At 48.9% G+C, this 16667-nt stretch overlaps 1 protein-coding gene across 5 annotated transcripts in view; it reads left to right on the top strand.

Annotated features, from left to right (window-relative positions):
• dlg3 (discs, large homolog 3 (Drosophila)) overlaps positions 1 to 16105 on the top strand; it is a 42379-nt gene extending 26274 nt beyond the window's left edge. For 2 of the 5 annotated variants that reach the window (XM_018733562.2, XM_018733561.2), the window contains exons 9-21: positions 1835 to 1991; positions 2328 to 2430; positions 6730 to 6844; positions 8980 to 9156; positions 9320 to 9395; positions 10657 to 10702; positions 11447 to 11488; positions 11849 to 11899; positions 12039 to 12140; positions 12283 to 12455; positions 12742 to 12851; positions 13169 to 13260; positions 13514 to 16105. In XM_018733562.2, coding sequence (XP_018589078.2) covers positions 1835 to 1991; positions 2328 to 2430; positions 6730 to 6844; positions 8980 to 9156; positions 9320 to 9395; positions 10657 to 10702; positions 11447 to 11488; positions 11849 to 11899; positions 12039 to 12140; positions 12283 to 12455; positions 12742 to 12851; positions 13169 to 13260; positions 13514 to 13620 — 1351 coding nt within the window. In that variant the 3' untranslated portion in view covers positions 13621 to 16105. Of the gene's footprint in view, positions 1 to 1834; positions 1992 to 2327; positions 2431 to 3268; positions 3761 to 3998; positions 4316 to 6729; positions 6845 to 8979; positions 9157 to 9319; positions 9396 to 10094; positions 10195 to 10656; positions 10703 to 11446; positions 11489 to 11848; positions 11900 to 12038; positions 12141 to 12282; positions 12456 to 12741; positions 12852 to 13168; positions 13261 to 13513 lie in introns of those variants that run through there. The other 3 variants (XM_029257392.1, XM_018733564.2, XM_018733563.2) reach the window with 3 other exon arrangements.
• Positions 16106 to 16667: the final 562 nt, after the last annotated feature.

Genomic DNA, 16667 nt, shown 5'->3' with positions numbered 1-16667 from the left:
GCAACGCGGATTCTCATTCATAGGAGTCGTGTTCTGCTTTTTAATGATCACACCTGCAGGTTACTGTCAGCAACACAATGTTGTCAGCAGTGCAGTTATTAATTTATGCCATCAGGGGGAGTAATGCTTAAGGAAGCACATGTGTGACCAGAAGGGGGTGGCGAAGGGATTCCTAAGGGGCTGCGTTTATGTCCTGTTTTGTTTTAGACATGTACACTAAATTGCCTTACTAAATATAACACTGGAAAAATGGAAAAAATGTGATGCCTCTATTCATAACCATATCTGCTAAAGATTAACCTGTGAAATAATACAAACTGGGGGGTGCGGTGGCGCAGTGGGTTGGACCGGGTCCTGCTCGCTGGTGGGTCTGGGCTTCAAGTCCCGCTTGGGGTGCCTTGTGATGGACTGGCGTCCCGTCCTGGGTGTGTCCCCTCCCCCTCCGGCCTTACGCCCCGGGTTAGGCTCCGGCTCCCCGCAACCCCGTATGGGAGAAGCGGTTCAGATAATACAAACTATGAGTGTGTTCTACTAAAAAAGTGTGTTTTGTAGACCAGAATGGAAATGGACTGGATCAGCATGAGGGCTGGAGAACAGTGGTTTATTTCCAGTCCGGTCCGGTCTGGTACGATCCAGTCCGGTTCTTATGATGCTGTCAGACTGATTGAAAATAAATGTCCCATTAGTTTCTCATTAATGTATTTTTCTTCAGCAGACAGATTTCCTTTCAGAAAAATATACATGATATATATTTCGCCAGAGGTTGAGATGTGCTGTACACAGGCACAAAGACAGTGGTGCACCCGCGCACACACACGTGTGTGTGCTGATGTGTAGACTACAGCTGGGGATCCCTGCCTCTTAAGAGCCCTGTGTGTGCCGGCACAGATGTACCGCATGTGCTCTTACACACGCTTACGTGTCCGCAGGTGACAGTATGCATGTTGGAGGGTGTTTCTGTGTCTCTGCAGGTGTCTGTGTGTGTATGGTGCATGGTGTACCTGCATGGGTTTTTTTTCCTGAGACTGCGAGCGTGTGTGTGTGTGTGTGTGTGTGTGTGTGTGTGTGTGTGTGTGGCAGGCTTGGCTGGAGTTTCCGTGCGTCCACCCCATGGCTCTCTTGACAGCTTCCCCAGGGATGTCCTGTTGCGGCCGAGGCGGCTGGGGTCGGAGCCAACACCGCGCTGTCGTTGCAGTGCACCCGAGCACGGGGATGAGTGGAGCCCCCCCACTTGCTGTGCATGCCTGCGTGTGTGTGTTTGTGTGTCCGTGCGCGTTTTCGCATGCGCATGAGCGTAGGTGTGTTTCTGTGTGTCTCCTCATAGAGCAGGGGGCTAGAACTGGCAGATGACCCCCCCCAGGGCAGATTCATATTCATATCATCATTAAAAAGGAAGTGTTCAGATGAGCATCTCCCCCAAACCCCACTGTGGTTGGGCGGATGGGGCAGAAGACCCTTTCTGGGGGTAATTCCTATAGATGCTGCCCCTCCCACATCCCTCCCACCCCCAGCCCTGCTCACGTTTCCTTCCCTGGGGTGTGAGACATATATGGCGCTCCTTATAGGTGACATGGTCTTCATGGATCAAGTTCTCATTGTTATAGATAGATGTGAATGAAAGGGTTCACTTTCATACAGGCCTGGGAGAGGAGGTTCCCGCGAAACACACAGGGCTTTTGTTGTGTGTGTGTGTGTGTGTGTGTGTGTGTGTGTGTATGCTCTGCAGATTATGTGTATATATGTACATCTATATTTTTGGAAGACTCCCAGGTCCCCTTAACCTGTCCCTCTCCCTCTGGCTATCTCACCCCCCCATCTTTGCTTTGTCCTCCAGGGAACCCCGGAAGGTGGTACTGCACAAGGGTTCCACAGGCCTGGGGTTCAACATCGTGGGTGGGGAGGACGGAGAGGGAATCTTTGTCTCCTTCATCCTGGCGGGTGGGCCAGCGGACCTCAGCGGCGAGCTTCGGAGGGGTGACCGCATCCTCTCGGTATGACGCCCTTCTGTCCCTCTGTTTTCAACCACATGTGTGTGTGTGTGGTTCTTATAATGGATTTTGTTCGGAAAAAGAGAGAAACTGTAGACATTTCACACCATATTCAGTGTAAAAAGGCATACATGGCGCATGCAGATATCTAGATGTATAGATTACATAGCTCTGCGTCGTCTCTAAGAAAAACAGGCGTAACGGGTAAATTTGTCATAAAATGTGTGTATGGGACAGCAGTGGATCCAAACCCCCAGGTGTGGAGGGTGGTTGTGATGTCTGGGAGGCTGAGCAAATGCCAAACAGGTGTTCCAGGGGTCACATACTTCCCTGCCACAGGTGAATGGTGTGAACCTGCGGAATGCGACTCACGAGCAAGCGGCCGCCGCGCTGAAGAGGGCGGGGCAGACCGTCACCATCGTTGCCCAGTACAGGCCAGAAGGTAGGAAGAATGTCTCCTCAGGCATCTTCAGTCTCTCATCTTCATTCCCATCGCCCATCCTCAGTGTTAGCGAACGAAGGGAATGACAACACTTTCAGTCCATGGAAATCACTACAGCTCTTGTTTCTCCCAAGATGTCATTAGCATTCAAACGTGGAGGGTGGGAGGGCAGTGCCACACCCGATGTTTTTTGTTTTTTGTAAAGGTGGCTGAAAAAACATGCACTCCTGGGTTGTAGATGAACTGATGTGACGGAAAGAGGGCAGCAGGCACCGTGCCTGTAATCACCAGATGATTTCCATCTTTTCTGCATGATCTGGCACAGTCCTTACTTCAAGGACAACTTCACTCTTCAGTGAGAGTGCCAAAGAGGCTCATGGGAAATCTGCTGTAATCTGTGCTTAATCAGTGAGAGTCCCTTTGATAAACTGAGCGCTGTCACTGTCCAGACTTCATTCCCAATGCTCTTCTGAAGGACAACATAACCATTATTCAGCTCTGCTGATGTTACCTGCACTCTGCGGATGAAACAATGCGTTTTTGGGTCACAGTCATTTCTGACCACTTTGCATCTTCATGTGCCGTAAGAATTGATTAATCACAACCAATAAATATGAACTAAATGAAACAACCTCAGCTGGTGTGGCGGAAGTTACTAAACATGCCGTTTTGTGTGGGGAAAAGCTGTTTATAGGCCACACTTCAGCTCTTGATCCAACACGCTTTTTAGCGATACTGCCTGTCTGGCCTAAATACTGGGTGGTGTCGAGTACTCGAGCCAAGGGCGTTAGCCGCTCCTGGCCCTTTAAGGCAGGTAGGAGCGTTTCCGCAAAGAAAGGCGCGGTATGCAAAGTAGGACGTATTCTGCAGGAGCTGATTGGATGGCGGCGGCCGGATTCACGTTCCCAGCGGAACGCCTCCTTCCTCCTAGCCACGCCCCTCCCTGCTCAGTCCCAGGACACTTTGTTGAGCGCTGAAGCCGGGGAGCTCGCGGCCGGAGTGTCCGCTACAGCGACGGTGGCAAAGTGTCGTGGAGGGGGTGGAGAACCGCGAGGGCGGGATCTGTTCGCGGTACTCGCGCAGAACCAGTGAGGGGGAAAAAAAAAAAGACACAAAGGAGGAAAGGAGGGGAAATAAAGCACCACGTTTTGAGGAGTAGTAGTGGTGCGGTGGGGGGGATGGGCACTCCTGCATCTCGGGGGGTGTTCTGGATCATGGATGCCTGATTTGCCGTAGCGCTCCGATCTCACGCGCCGTGGAAGCCGCACCGCCGAGGAGTCCGTCTGAAGAGCTGAGCGCGGCGTGCGGAGCCCGGCCGTCCGGAGCCTCGGTGAGCGGGAACGCCGCAAGGGCTGTCACGTGACCGCATTGATGAATGAATGAATGAATGAATGAATGAATGGGAGAATGAGTGAGTGAGTGAAGCGCGCGGCGCGATTCCGGTGAACGCGGACACAGTCGCTCGGTCAAAGTGAAAACTTGGCTGCAGTTCCGGCGCTGTAATTTAGGTCTGCCGTAGAAAGCGCCGCTCTTGTTGTGTGTCGATGCTGTGCAGCAGCGGCGCAAAGACACGTTTTGATTTTCGCAGCGATCTGGTTCGCGCTTTACGTCACGTAACAGATCGATACTTTGTAGTTTGTACAAGACGTGTAGCGTCACGCCGCCGCACGCACGCACGCGTCGCAGCACGTGAAGGGTGGCATGATGATGATGATGATGATGATGATGATCATCATGATCGGGCCTCCCGGTGACTTGTCCCACTTCGACGAGGTTCCAGGATCTTGGCGTAGCAGGTACGCCTTAGTTTACCACCTTAGTTTACCCTGGCGCTGCGATCACACCCAGAGAACCAGTGAACTTATGAAGGCGGGAAGACGTGCAAGTAAGTGACTAATTTTAGACCCGAGTGGTTGTCGCCTTGCCAGGAGGATCATGGGGTTTGTACATCTTCACCGTCTTGGTTTCGATTTAGGAAACGACCACCTCAGGTGAACTTCCGGAATGTTTGTCTTCCATTCCTCCTCACCTGTTCCGAACAGCCCAATTCGAGAAGCGTTTTGGCCGTTGAGCGTGTCGAGTGTCGACGCGCACGTCCGTACAGGTGGCTCGCCGGCTCTCAACCCATCCTTAAGGCCGACGGTTTGGACGACCTACAACGGTTCGTCGGTGAGGTGACCGATCCCCGCGCCTGGGTGTTGGTGCGCCGCCCTCGTGACGCCGGCGTGGGGCAGGTGAGCGTTTTGAGTTTCACTGGAGGCGTCCCTCCGGACTACGAGAGGAATGCGGCACGGGCAGCTCCCTGTTGCGGCATGTTCTGCATAGCTTCCATCGCTGTAATCCGGATCCGGGGCTTCTCTCCGCACTCCCCCCCCCACCAACGTGACGGCTCAGTAACGGAGTGGCGTGAGGTTCTCCTGGGTCCCCTGGATTACGGATGCTCTGTAGATGTTCCCTCTACCACTCAGTCCATGTAGTGCTGTTCGGTGTTCTCACTGCACCCCACCCCCCAACCAGGCCCCGCTCTTTCTCTTGGAAGAAGACTGTTTCCCAGGGAGCACAAGAACGATGGCAGCCAATCAGACCTCCCCCTTAATGAATCTCGCACCTTTCCAGAAATAGCCGTTAGTCAGAGAGGGACGTCCGCTGTGGGAACGTGGTGAGGTGAGCCTGGCCTTGTTAGCCATCGGCCTCCGTTTAGAAAAGGGTCCTTCGTTGTCCTGCCGAGGGGTCGGAGGGAGGCTGAGCTGTGACAACCCCTTTACTGATCTCTTCGGCGCGCATGTGAATGACCAGGAGGAGAATGTGCCGACCAGCCATTTCACAGCATGGGGGCACAGGGTTCGAGCTGGACTTGTCCAGGAGACTCCCCCACATATTATGGGCGGGTATGTGAGGGGTGGGCGCTGTCACTGTGACTCAGTCAGGCTTTGCTGCTTCTTGGTCTGCTGCTGTTACCTCCTTCCCAAAGTGACCTGCTTGTGTCTGCAAAGGAAGACAACCTAGTTTTCTGTCAATGTCCTCTATAGGGGATGTTTGAAAATGACTACTTCTGTGTTTGTCAACAAGGGTTGATGCTGTGTGTGTGTGTGTGTGTGTGTGTGTGTGTGTGTATCTCATTGGTCATCTCCTGTCTACCGACAGCACAAACGCATTAAGCAGACGGCAGCTGTTTCCCCCACATCCACTGCACGGTCGCCATGGGTTGCTCATCCCCCCCAACCCCCCGTTATGGGGCTTGGTGGGGAGTAGATGGTGATGGAGACCTCAGGCTGGTTCCGATCCTCATGGACTCGGGTCACAGGCAGATGGAGCATGCCGTCAGCATTGGCTTCGCACCTCGAGCTCCGTGCCCGGAGGAGCACCGCGCTCAGAGAGGGGGGGTTGGGAGGAAGGAAGCGGTTCGAGTCGTGCGTCATCCCATTTGTTTGTTGCCGGCACACGCGTTGCAGTCTCCTCCCCGCTTGCATGTGTGTATTCCATTCCACCCCGTCTCTCTCTCTCTCTCTCAGCCCTTGTTCTGTGACTCCGCCCCCTTTCCCTGGCCCTGAGCACCTGGGCGTCGCCCTGGTTACTGCGAGTGAGGTGTCAGGTTACCCCACCTAGTGTGGTGTTACTAAACAGGGGTGGCTGGTGAGACTGGGTCTCAGCTGTTCCTATTTGCTCATCCAGCAAGCTGGGTGGGGGTTTTGGAAAGGTGGGGGGGGGGAGTGTTGCCACCGATCACAATCTGCTTACTTGTCGACTGCGGGCTGGAGCGGCAGCACGGTGATACTTCCTGGTCCATCTATGTTTTGATTGGCTCCTTCTCACCTGTGCATGTTGTCCCCCCCCCCCCCCCCCCCGTTTTTGTGTGTGATCTTGGGTAGTTTTTGTGTTCTGTCACTTGTTGGGGGAGTGTCAAGTGTGTCTGCAGTTTTTAAACTGCTAAACACAGGATAAGACTTTAATAATTTTTGTAATTTTTCCACGTGTAGTGCGCTGCGAATGCTCACAGGAGGGACCTTTCGGAAGTGTTGCATTTATAATAGCTTGATTTGAAAGTTAATTCTTTCCCTGGGAAGGTGTCAATAGAAGGAGTGTTGTGAAAACACAGCGAAGATGCGTCAGCTTTGAACCCTGAGCTTTTTGGAAAGGGCAACATGTATGTGTGTCATCTGATGCCGAATATGTTCCTAAGAGCACCTACATCCATGTCTCCCGGGGCACATTTGGGTCATGCGAGTGTGAGCTTTGAGTGCCGAGGGGGGGAGGGGCAGACTGTAGATTAACTAGGTGTGTGTGTGTGTGTTTCCACAGAGTACAGTCGTTTTGAGTCCAAGATTCACGACCTGCGGGAACAGATGATGAACAGCAGCATGAGCTCAGGGTCGGGCTCCCTGCGCACCAGCGAGAAGCGCTCGCTCTATGTCAGGTATACGTCCTCCTTTGTGCGTGTGCTGAATGAGTGACAGCCTGCCATCGTGTAGCCCAGCATGGCACGTAATCACGCGGGGAGAAACACGGATCCAGCGCTCTACTAGCGCTGTGGGACCCATCAGGGCTGCGAAGGTAAACAGGAGAGAGGCGGGGTCATCACATGTTCTTGTCACTTCCTGTTAATGGCCACGGGGGGCAGGTGCTCAGTTTGAGACACACCGACTGCCCAAGTTCTCTTCTGTATGCGTGTGTGTGTTAGGATAACGATGGATTGAAAGCGAACCCTTTAAATTGCTCTGTGTGTGTTTGTGCGCGAACCTGCTCCTCTAAGACTCTCGGGTTGGGAAGTACAGTTATGACTGTAGAGAGGACAGTACAGTTCCTGGAAAAACACAGTCATAACTTGCTGAATTCTGCAGTGACTGCAGGTCATTCTGCTGAAACACGGCTTGTCCGGGCACACGATGACCGTGCGCGCGTGTGCCCGCATGCATACCGCATAGCAGATCAACTGACTACCATGGGTCTTTATTTTGGGGCCCCTGGTGGTGTAGTGGGTAGAGCTGCAGCCCTACGCTACAAGGAGTCAGGTTCAAATCCCACCACTTGCTGTAGTACCACTGATCAAAGTATTTACCCTGAATTGATAAAATGCCGTGCTGTTTAAGTGGCTAAATCGTTGAAAGCAGTTTAATACTGTCAGTTGCTGTGGAGAAAAGTGTCGGCTAAATAAATTTAAAAATAAAAGGTGTGGCCACAACATTTGATGTGTGTTTATGGGTGATTTACTGGAAAGGAGGGTTTGCGATTCCTGTTCCCGAGACACGGTGACCGCTTCTCGCTTTCATACTTCGTACCTTTTCTCCGAAGCCACTTGCAGCACGAGTTTGTACGCTAAGCTGTGTGTGGGAGGTGGGAGCCCCTCAGGTGTGTTGGAGACTCTTGTTCAGTCTGCTGGCGGATGCGTGATGATCCGCGCAGCTCGGAAACAAGGGCACGCATTGTGAGCGGTGGCGTACAAAGGAGGCGAAGCGGAGCAACGGCAGGCATGTGGGAGAACCGGCCGAGCAGGAAGCTTTGCCACGTGCCGAGACGCGGAGGCCGGTGCGCAGCTCTAGACCCAACGGAGCGCTGTGTTGCTCCAGGGCAGCTTTTTCCATCAGCCGACAGCTGATCGGCAGCTTTTGAAAGGCAAATCCCTTCCTTTCAGAAAGGAGCCAGTACATGCGTGCGGTGGGTCTTCTAGGTCCTCGTCTCGTTCCGGAGACCAGACCGGACAACGTGTCCACCTTCCTACGGACTGCTTTTGGCACCGTATGCCGTGTGGTCGGTGACCACATGTGACACAATAGGTGTGTAATGACCAATTACGTATATTGTTTTAGAGGAAATCGTGTGTGTAGTAGAAACACACGAGTAGTGTTGGTGTAAAAAAAAAAAAAAAAAAAGCGAACCCCCGAGTTGAACTCTACAGGGTTCGCATACTTTGCAACAGCACTTTCTCAGTAACAGTGCAGCAAATAGCATCACTGCCAACCGTTCTGCCAAAAACTTGCAGTATTTTGAAGTCAGTAATGCTGTGATGGACAGCGGTTACTTGAAGGACTCGTAATCGATACAAAAAATAATAAACTGGAGAAAAAGAGAGGAAGTAACAGAAAAGTCGAAGGCAGCCATAGCTGCAAATGGAACCGCTGTGTGTGTGTGTATGTGTTGGTGCTTGCGCTGCCCTTGCTGCTGACATACGTTTCCGGTTGCGTTTGACTACTTTCAGCTACACTCAGGATTTTCGGTCTGCCTTTCGGAGAATTGATCTGTCAGATATTTAACTTCTTAATTAATTATTTGTGAGAGGGACATCAGATTGTCTAATGAAGAACCATTGGATAAAGATGACCAAGTGTATATGCAGTAAACACTGGAGACCATGCCTCCCAAAGGTGGAATCAGGGAGCAGGATGTGGGGTCAAATAGTTGTTGCCTCCAGGAAGTTCCTTGCTGCTATACTGCGATAAAAGGGCAGAGAAAGTGTGGAAACTGGAAGTCATACACTGGACAACAAAGCCTGCTTGTGGACACAGTGGTGGCACAGAGTATTTACCTGCCCACTACCCCCCGCCACCGACCTAGGGCCCTGTTTGACTACGACCGCAGCCGGGACAGCTGCCTGCCCAGTCAGGGCCTGAGCTTCTCCTATGGTGACATCCTGCACGTCATCAATGCCTCGGACGACGAGTGGTGGCAAGCGCGGCTCGTCACTCCGCACGGGGAGAGCGAGCAAATCGGGGTCATCCCCAGCAAGAAGAGGTATGGTCACATAGCTCGATGCCGTACACACTCACACACTCCTTTAGGAATGGAGCTTTATGCTTTGGATGCTATAGAAAGGCTTTAGAAGGCTGAAGGGCTGAATCTGTGTGTTCCGAGAGGTCACCGCTCCTCATCCCACCTGTTCCTTCCCTGTCCGCAGGGTCGAGAAGAAGGAACGTGCTCGGTTAAAAACCGTGAAATTCCATGCCAGGACGGGTATGATCGAGTCCAATCGGGTGAGTGGGATCTCCACGAAGGACCACTTCTATGTGTTTACACGAAGCTGGCAGGAGGAACCCAGTGGTCGTGCCCTAGGTTGTGTTTCAGGAGGGAGTCAGGGGAGTCAGGACCCATCAGTGGGTCCAGGCATCCATCAGTTCCTCTCAGCGCAGCAGAAGTGGTTAAGGAACTGGGCCTGTGACTGAAAAGGCTGTGTGGCCGATTCCCAGAGCGATGTCCCTTAATGGCTTCTACAGCACTGCAGTGTAACTTCATATATGACACAAGTGTAAACAGGAAGCTGTCACTTTGTACGAAAGTGTTACAGTGCAGCTGCTCGGCAGACGACACGATTATTATTCTTCTTCACAGGAAATAACCATTTATTTTCAATGCCTTTCCTTTGCCGATGTGTGGGATCACTGTTTGGGATGTGCTGAGGAAAGAATGTGACGAATGCATAGATTGTTTCATTGAGCCACGTAGTTCTTGCGCATTGTTTTTATATGAGGGTTGGCAGCATTTCACTCCTTTCACTTGGTTTTGTGATCCGTTTTTGCATTTCCATTGCCATTTCTCCTCCTCCTGTTTATTTTGCGTGACTTTCTTTGTTTGGCCGAGGTTGTGCTGTGTGCCGCATTGAAACCCATTGTTTTCTTTTGTTTCGCCCGCACTTTCCATCACCCTCCCACCACCCGTGTGTCCGCGCCCCGCAGTTGGTCAAAGTAAAGCGCAAAAAGAGCTTCAGCCTCTCGCGCAAGTTCCCGTTTTACAAGAGCAAGGAGAACATTGTGCAGGAGTTGGCTGAGCCGGAACGTGAGTATCAGTGTGTGTTACGGACCTGGTCGGGGCGAGCAGGCGACCTCCATCCTTCATCCTTTCATTCTTCTTTCCTCACAACTGCCTCCGCCGCCAGTCCTCCTCCACCCTGGGGGCGGTTGCTGTGCGGTCAGGACCAACACCTGGATGTTGTGCAGGGAAATTAGTCTTATATTGCTGGCATGGTGTTGACTGCACCAATACAGCAGATTAACATAAGCAAGAGTACAGCCCTTGTCTCGTTATGAAAACTAACACTTTTCAGTTACCATAACGGATTCTGATTAGCTGTGTTAATTTGGCGGTGTTTTGGCAGGGCTGAGGAGCACAGCAACAGGGTGTTGGTCTCTCCCAGAGAGAGCTGCTCTCAAACCTTGGTCTGTCTGGCCCTCTCTCTAACTTCTCTTCTTTCTGTCTGCTCTCTTCTCTGGTTCTGCCTTCACCTGTTGGGACTCTCAGGACTACCCGGGGTTAATCGATGACTATTATGGATCAAAGAGTATGAGTAAGTGTGTGGGTTTTTTTTGGGGGGGGTTCAGTGAGCATGCAGCAGGCACCCCTTCCCTGTGGTCCTGTAGATCAAACCCTGAGAAGCAGCTGTTGAGCCATTCTTAAGTTTTTGGTCATTGCAGGGTGACGTAAATGAATTCTTATTGACTCAGACTCAGTCAACTGCTAAGGGGGTCCTAGAGTGATGAGCCAAGGAAACTAGAAGAGCGACAGCAAGGCTCCCTAGTTTCCAACTTCCAGATGTTTCCTCTAGCGGCTACCTAAATTACTGTCCCTGCAAAACCTACTGAAGCAGGTCAGACCTGTTGGGGCAGTCGGCTGGTTTGGTGCCCTTATCAGTAGACAGGGTAGAAGGAGTCGGGGGTTACGAAGAACCCATATCATGTTTTCTCCTCCTGCTTGTGTGTTTCTTATCGCCTCTGTTTCCTGCTGAAGATTCTTCCCAACCATACTCACTTCTTGCTCCAGAGCAAAAGGTCATTTGATGAGGGTCACCATTAGGGAAATGGTAAAGAGTCCCATCGCTGGCAACAAGCTGGCTATGTGTGGCACAGCACCAGCACTGAGGCTTTCCTTCCCCATCTCTAAAAGAGGAATTCTGGTGGTCAGGGGTTTTTTTCTCTGTGCTCAGCCTTACTAGTTTTGACAGTAGAAACCCTTGGCAGAACAAGATATACCCGTTTCTGACCACTTCTCTAACATCGCGGTTATGACTTTGAACTTTGTTTCCCTTCCTTAGAATGCCTGACGTCCAACACGAGCGACAGCGAGAGCAGCTCCAGTAAGTACCTCCATTTGCAACGGCCAGTGGAGGACACTGGTGGCCCAATGAAACCCAGACGGCAGTCCCCACCTCGGTTGCTCGTGCAGCCGGCTTTTATTACCGTCCTCTGCGGTGCGCCGTCGTTCTGCTGCGATAATATCACGGGTCACGGCGGGAACACGCTGACTTTCATTTAGCCTCGTTGCAGTTGAATCGCTGGCTGCCTTCAAAGAAACATTTTTGAAGTAATGATGCTTTTAAGGGCTGTAGCTGGTATCATTTTGCTTCATCTTCTGGTCTATTAAAAGCATGTGGGTACTTCTGGGAGTGCGTAATCAGTTTAGCCTATTTTTAATTTTTTTAAACTTCCCTTCACAGAGGGCCAGGAAGACACTATTTTATCCTATGAGCCAGTGATACGGCAGGAGAGTAAGTGTGCTCCATTTTCGCTGCATGAAATATTTAGCAGATAAATGGAAAGACGTTCAGCACTTGTGATATGTTGAATATCTCGAGCACTGGAAAGTGCTACTGGCTTTTGACATTCTGTGTCTGTGCACGTCTGTAGTTCATTACACGAGGCCAGTGATCATCCTGGGACCAATGAAGGATAGAGTAAATGATGACCTCATTTCAGAGTTTCCTCACAAGTTTGGATCTTGTGTCCCACGTAAGTAATCCAACACGGCATCATCAGAAAAACAACATGGGGAATGCCTGGGGAAGCTCGTGTGGGGTCTCCATAATGATTATAAAAGAAATTATGACATTGTTTCTGTACATAAGAGTAATACCAAAGTGTCTGGTGACAGATACAACACGACCCAGGCGGGAGAACGAGATAGACGGCCAGGACTACCACTTTGTGGGATCACGCGAACAAATGGAGAAGGACATACAAGATAACAAGTTTATCGAGGCGGGCCAGTTCAACGAGAACCTGTATGGGACTAGCGTCCTGTCTGTCCGAGCTGTGGCGGAGCGGGTATGAGGCGGTCCACACTTTTCCTGCAAGCCACATAGAATTTATATGTACAAGAAGCAAATGAATTTTTTGCCTACTGGGTATAAGTTGAGCATCACTATCCTGCCAGCAAGCACCGCAGTAATGTAATGCATCAGTAAACTTCTCCATTCTGGCTGTGTAATTTCCTGGAGTTCTTAAGTTACAGAGCAACATAAACACAGTGAAACAGTCTAGATGTCCAGCAACAGCATGGATTCCCTAGTGTCGGAAGAACAGCTGTTCTTACTTTATCCTTCCCTTGCAGGGTAAACACTGTATCCTGGATGTGTCTGGGAATGCCATAAAGCGACTGCAACAAGCACAACTCTACCCAATTGCCATTTTCATCAAGCCAAAATCCATTGAGGCATTAATGTGAGTTCCAAGCATTGTGTTTTGTGCTGGTTACATCAAGCATCTTGATGAAAACATTTATGAATGTCTTAAAAAATGTGAAATGCTGGTTTATTAAATTCTGAAAAGAAAAATGTCAGTGTTCCATCTTGAACCTGGGGCTGTACAGCCATGGGTCATTTTCCTCAACAACTGATACGGTTCACTTTCCTTTGTGGATTACTACATGTAACAAGTAGGAGAAACAGTTGTTTTTTGATGTATTACATCAATTGTGTAATTAAGTACTTAAAGAGCAGCAGCCTGTCCTCACACTGATCACTTGTGCTGCTCTATAGGGAAATGAACAAGAGACAGACATACGAACAGGCTAGCAAAATCTTTGACAAGGCTACGAAGCTGGAGCAGGACTTTGGCGAGTACTTCACAGGTAAACTGCTCTATAACTAGTGAGAACTGTAACTTCTCCACCCTGGAGGAGTGTGTGTCTTTGCCTGATTATAAGGCAAAAGCTTTAACTACAGCACCTGCTGCCCAAAAAAGCTCTTTAGTAGTTCTTTTCTAGCCCTAGTTTAAACTTTCTAGTCTACCTTACAATGCTTGGGAGTTTCAGTGCAGAAAAGGGAATGTGGAAAACTAACTCGTAAAATTTTATTTACATCTATTTGTGTTCTGCTTCACAGCCATTGTACAGGGTGACTCATTAGAAGAAATCTACAACAAAATCAAGATCATCATCGAGGAGCAGTCAGGCCCCTACATCTGGGTCTCTTCCCCAGAAAAGCTCTGAGCCTTCAGTCCTGTTCCCGTTTCTCAATGAGGACTTGGCCCCTCACCATGCCACCACACCCCACCCTGTTCTTCTTACAGATGTATTCCATAGTTTTACCGTCATCATTCTGTTTCTCTAAGACAAACATTTCGTACCGCAATCATCACTGCGACTGCACAACCCCCTGCATGATTTTCTCAGCAAAATCTGTTCAGGACTGGAATGATGTTCCAAGTGAATTTTAATCACAAGAAACTTACAGCTTGAGGGTGGGGAAGTAGTAGGCAAAAGCCAGTACATGACAAAGGATGGGAAACCGAAGTCAGAATGTCTTAAAGATTCTGGAAGTAAAGACTGGGATTGGAAGAACTTCCAGGGGGATGAGACAAACTGCACAAGTTGGAACATTATAAACTTTATGAACTCACTGAAATGAAAAGTTAATGCATTTTTTCCTCCTCGAAGAACTGTGTACAAATCCACCCATGCACAACGGTACTGCAGGGAGCCCGTTTCCATATTTATTTATTTTTTCTTAATTTGCGATGGAAAAATACCGACTTGGCGATATACCCAACAATGACAAACAAGCTCACAATGCTATTGTTTGCGTCACAGAACCAGCCAGTCAGAAACTCTGGTGAAAAAAAATGATTTTGAGACAAAGGTCAATGAGCATTTAAAAATGGAAACTCCAACATGTCTAATGATAATTCTTTGGAGAAATTCTTTTACTACATGTTGAAAACCACACTGTTTTACAGTTCAGCGGACTTGTCTACATTGAGGGCTCTGTGATTTCGTTAGTGTTTTTCTTAAGCTGCTCGGAAATAAGGAAGGGAGTAGAAAGGTGTATCTGGGCTCTCCGTAAAATACCAAACTGCCTTACATGAACACAAACCACACAACACACCCTGTTTATGCTATACTTGGAAGAGCAAGCAACAAACCGTGTTTCTCCTGGTACTTGGACAGCAAGGCAATAATTCAGCGCTGTCACTGAGACAAGCGCGAACAGTGTTGCCATTTACTCTGTCAACTGCACTCTGTCTTGCATGACCAGGATGGTTTAAGGGAACTTTCCAGGATCACATGATCTATAAGCAACCTCTCCGTAAACTCCAAGACCTCCACCAAACCAACAAGGGCAATTAGTTGCAGACAACCAGTTTGGGCTGCCCCTGCCTCTACGGCATGCTGTGTCATGATGGAGCGGTGATGGACCACCCGCCTTCCTGCCTGATGTGGACACCTCATAGAGGAGTGTAATGATGTGAAGAGTTCCACTTTTTTTGGTGTGTTTTTTTTTTTTTTTTTAACAAAGAGAATGCAAGTCATTCTTGATGGCCCCCCAATGCATATATTATTTGAAAGGATCCTGCATACTGTGTTTATTTGCTAATGAATTGGGCAATTTTATTTTTTCTAAAATCAAGTGTTGATTCACTGTTTAGATCTGCATGAAAGGCTATGTGGCAAGCTCAGGAATTTACAGGTACCCGTTTCCAGGACAGAGATGCCCCCAGTGGTTTTTTTTTTTTTAGAGGCTATATGTGTATCTATTATGGGGGGCTCTCAGAAAACGGAACAGAATACACTGAACATGGGCAACCATTGGAAACAAACTAGGTTGATGGACTAGGAAGAATTACTATTGGAGGTGTACAACTTTTTTTCCTTTTTCATTTGTACTTATGAATGTGTGGAAGCCTTTTTGAGACCACCTTTGTGTTTCTGTATGAACCAACGAGATGGATTAGACGGGAGTGAAATAAGCCCCCTATGCTGTAGGTCCTGAAGATCTCAGCGCTGTATCACCTCAGCATGTGAAGGAACATCTCAGATATGATGGAGGCATGGATGTATGAGTATTCCAGGGCCTCTCCTGACTTTTTTCAAACAGAGGTGTGGTTGTTAACATCTCTCAAGTCCACAGGGGTTAATGTGGCCAGCTATCACTTTGCACCCACCTGGGCTCTACCTGCAGGTAGTTTCTGAACAGGTGTGCTCACTTACACCCCCCTCAGCCAAACCAGCTGTCATACCTGTGTCAAAACCAGAGTTCAGGGAATTACTGAAGGGATCAGAGCCATTAAAAACTGCTTGCAGACTGTTTCAAAAAGGTGTGGTATCTATAAATGTACATATCCCCAACAGAGACTCCCCAACAACGCTTGCAGTCAGCTTGGGATAAAGACATGTTTTTGTAGATCAAAAATGTTGGGTAAGTAAACTTATTCTGGGATTAATTTCCATACAAATGTGTAATGTTCTCTCTGTAGACACAACTTCAGCTGCCTACTGGACCATATTTTCTAATCTGTGGGGGAGGGAGGAACTCCCTGAAATAGGGTCTGTCTACTTGTGATTTCTTGTGGAACTTGTCTGGGTATATTATTATATATATACTTTTTTAAAAAAGGGACAAAATCTAATGTAAAACCATGTGTACAAGGCAGGTGTCAACCTACAAGTGACTATGAAAGAGGTCAGAAAAATTTCTTTGTTTAGAAATATAGAAACTGCTTTTCTCTTGTGTCAAAACACAGCTGACTGTTAAAGTGTCTGGTATTTATCCTTCAGTCAGCCATGTCACTACAGCCCAAAGAAATTTGATTTCCTTTTAATCTTCTGTTTAGATTTGCTGTACTCATAGTTGAATACTACACCTGAATGCCTTGTGTGGTTTTTTTTTTTTTTTTTTTTTTTTTTGCTGAGGGTCCCACTCTTTGGTACAGATAACAATTGGGGTTTTTTTATGGGGGGGGATGCTTTGGTGGTGATTTGGGTGACAAGTTGTATGAAAGAAGTGGCTGCACAAAAATGCATCAGGTATTTAGTGAGATGCCTCCCTCCCACTCATATTCCTTGTGAGCCCCATTGGTGTGCCCTCGCCAAGGGAAAGTAATACTTGCACCTGGCGATAGCCAAACACAGGCCTGCATCTCCATTTCAGCTTTGTTTTTGCCATTTTTTGAAATGGACAAGTTTTTTTGTTTGAAAATAAAACATGTGACAGTTTGTTGTAGTTTGAAGTCAGTTTTTTCTGGCCAGAGTTCTGTCCA

This window comes from Scleropages formosus, chromosome 13 (genome assembly GCF_900964775.1).
Source record: "Scleropages formosus chromosome 13, fSclFor1.1, whole genome shotgun sequence".
NCBI classification, from domain to species: Eukaryota; Metazoa; Chordata; class Actinopteri; order Osteoglossiformes; family Osteoglossidae; genus Scleropages; species Scleropages formosus.
Note: the sequence above shows the minus strand (reverse complement) of the source record. Positions and strands in the feature narration are given on the sequence as shown.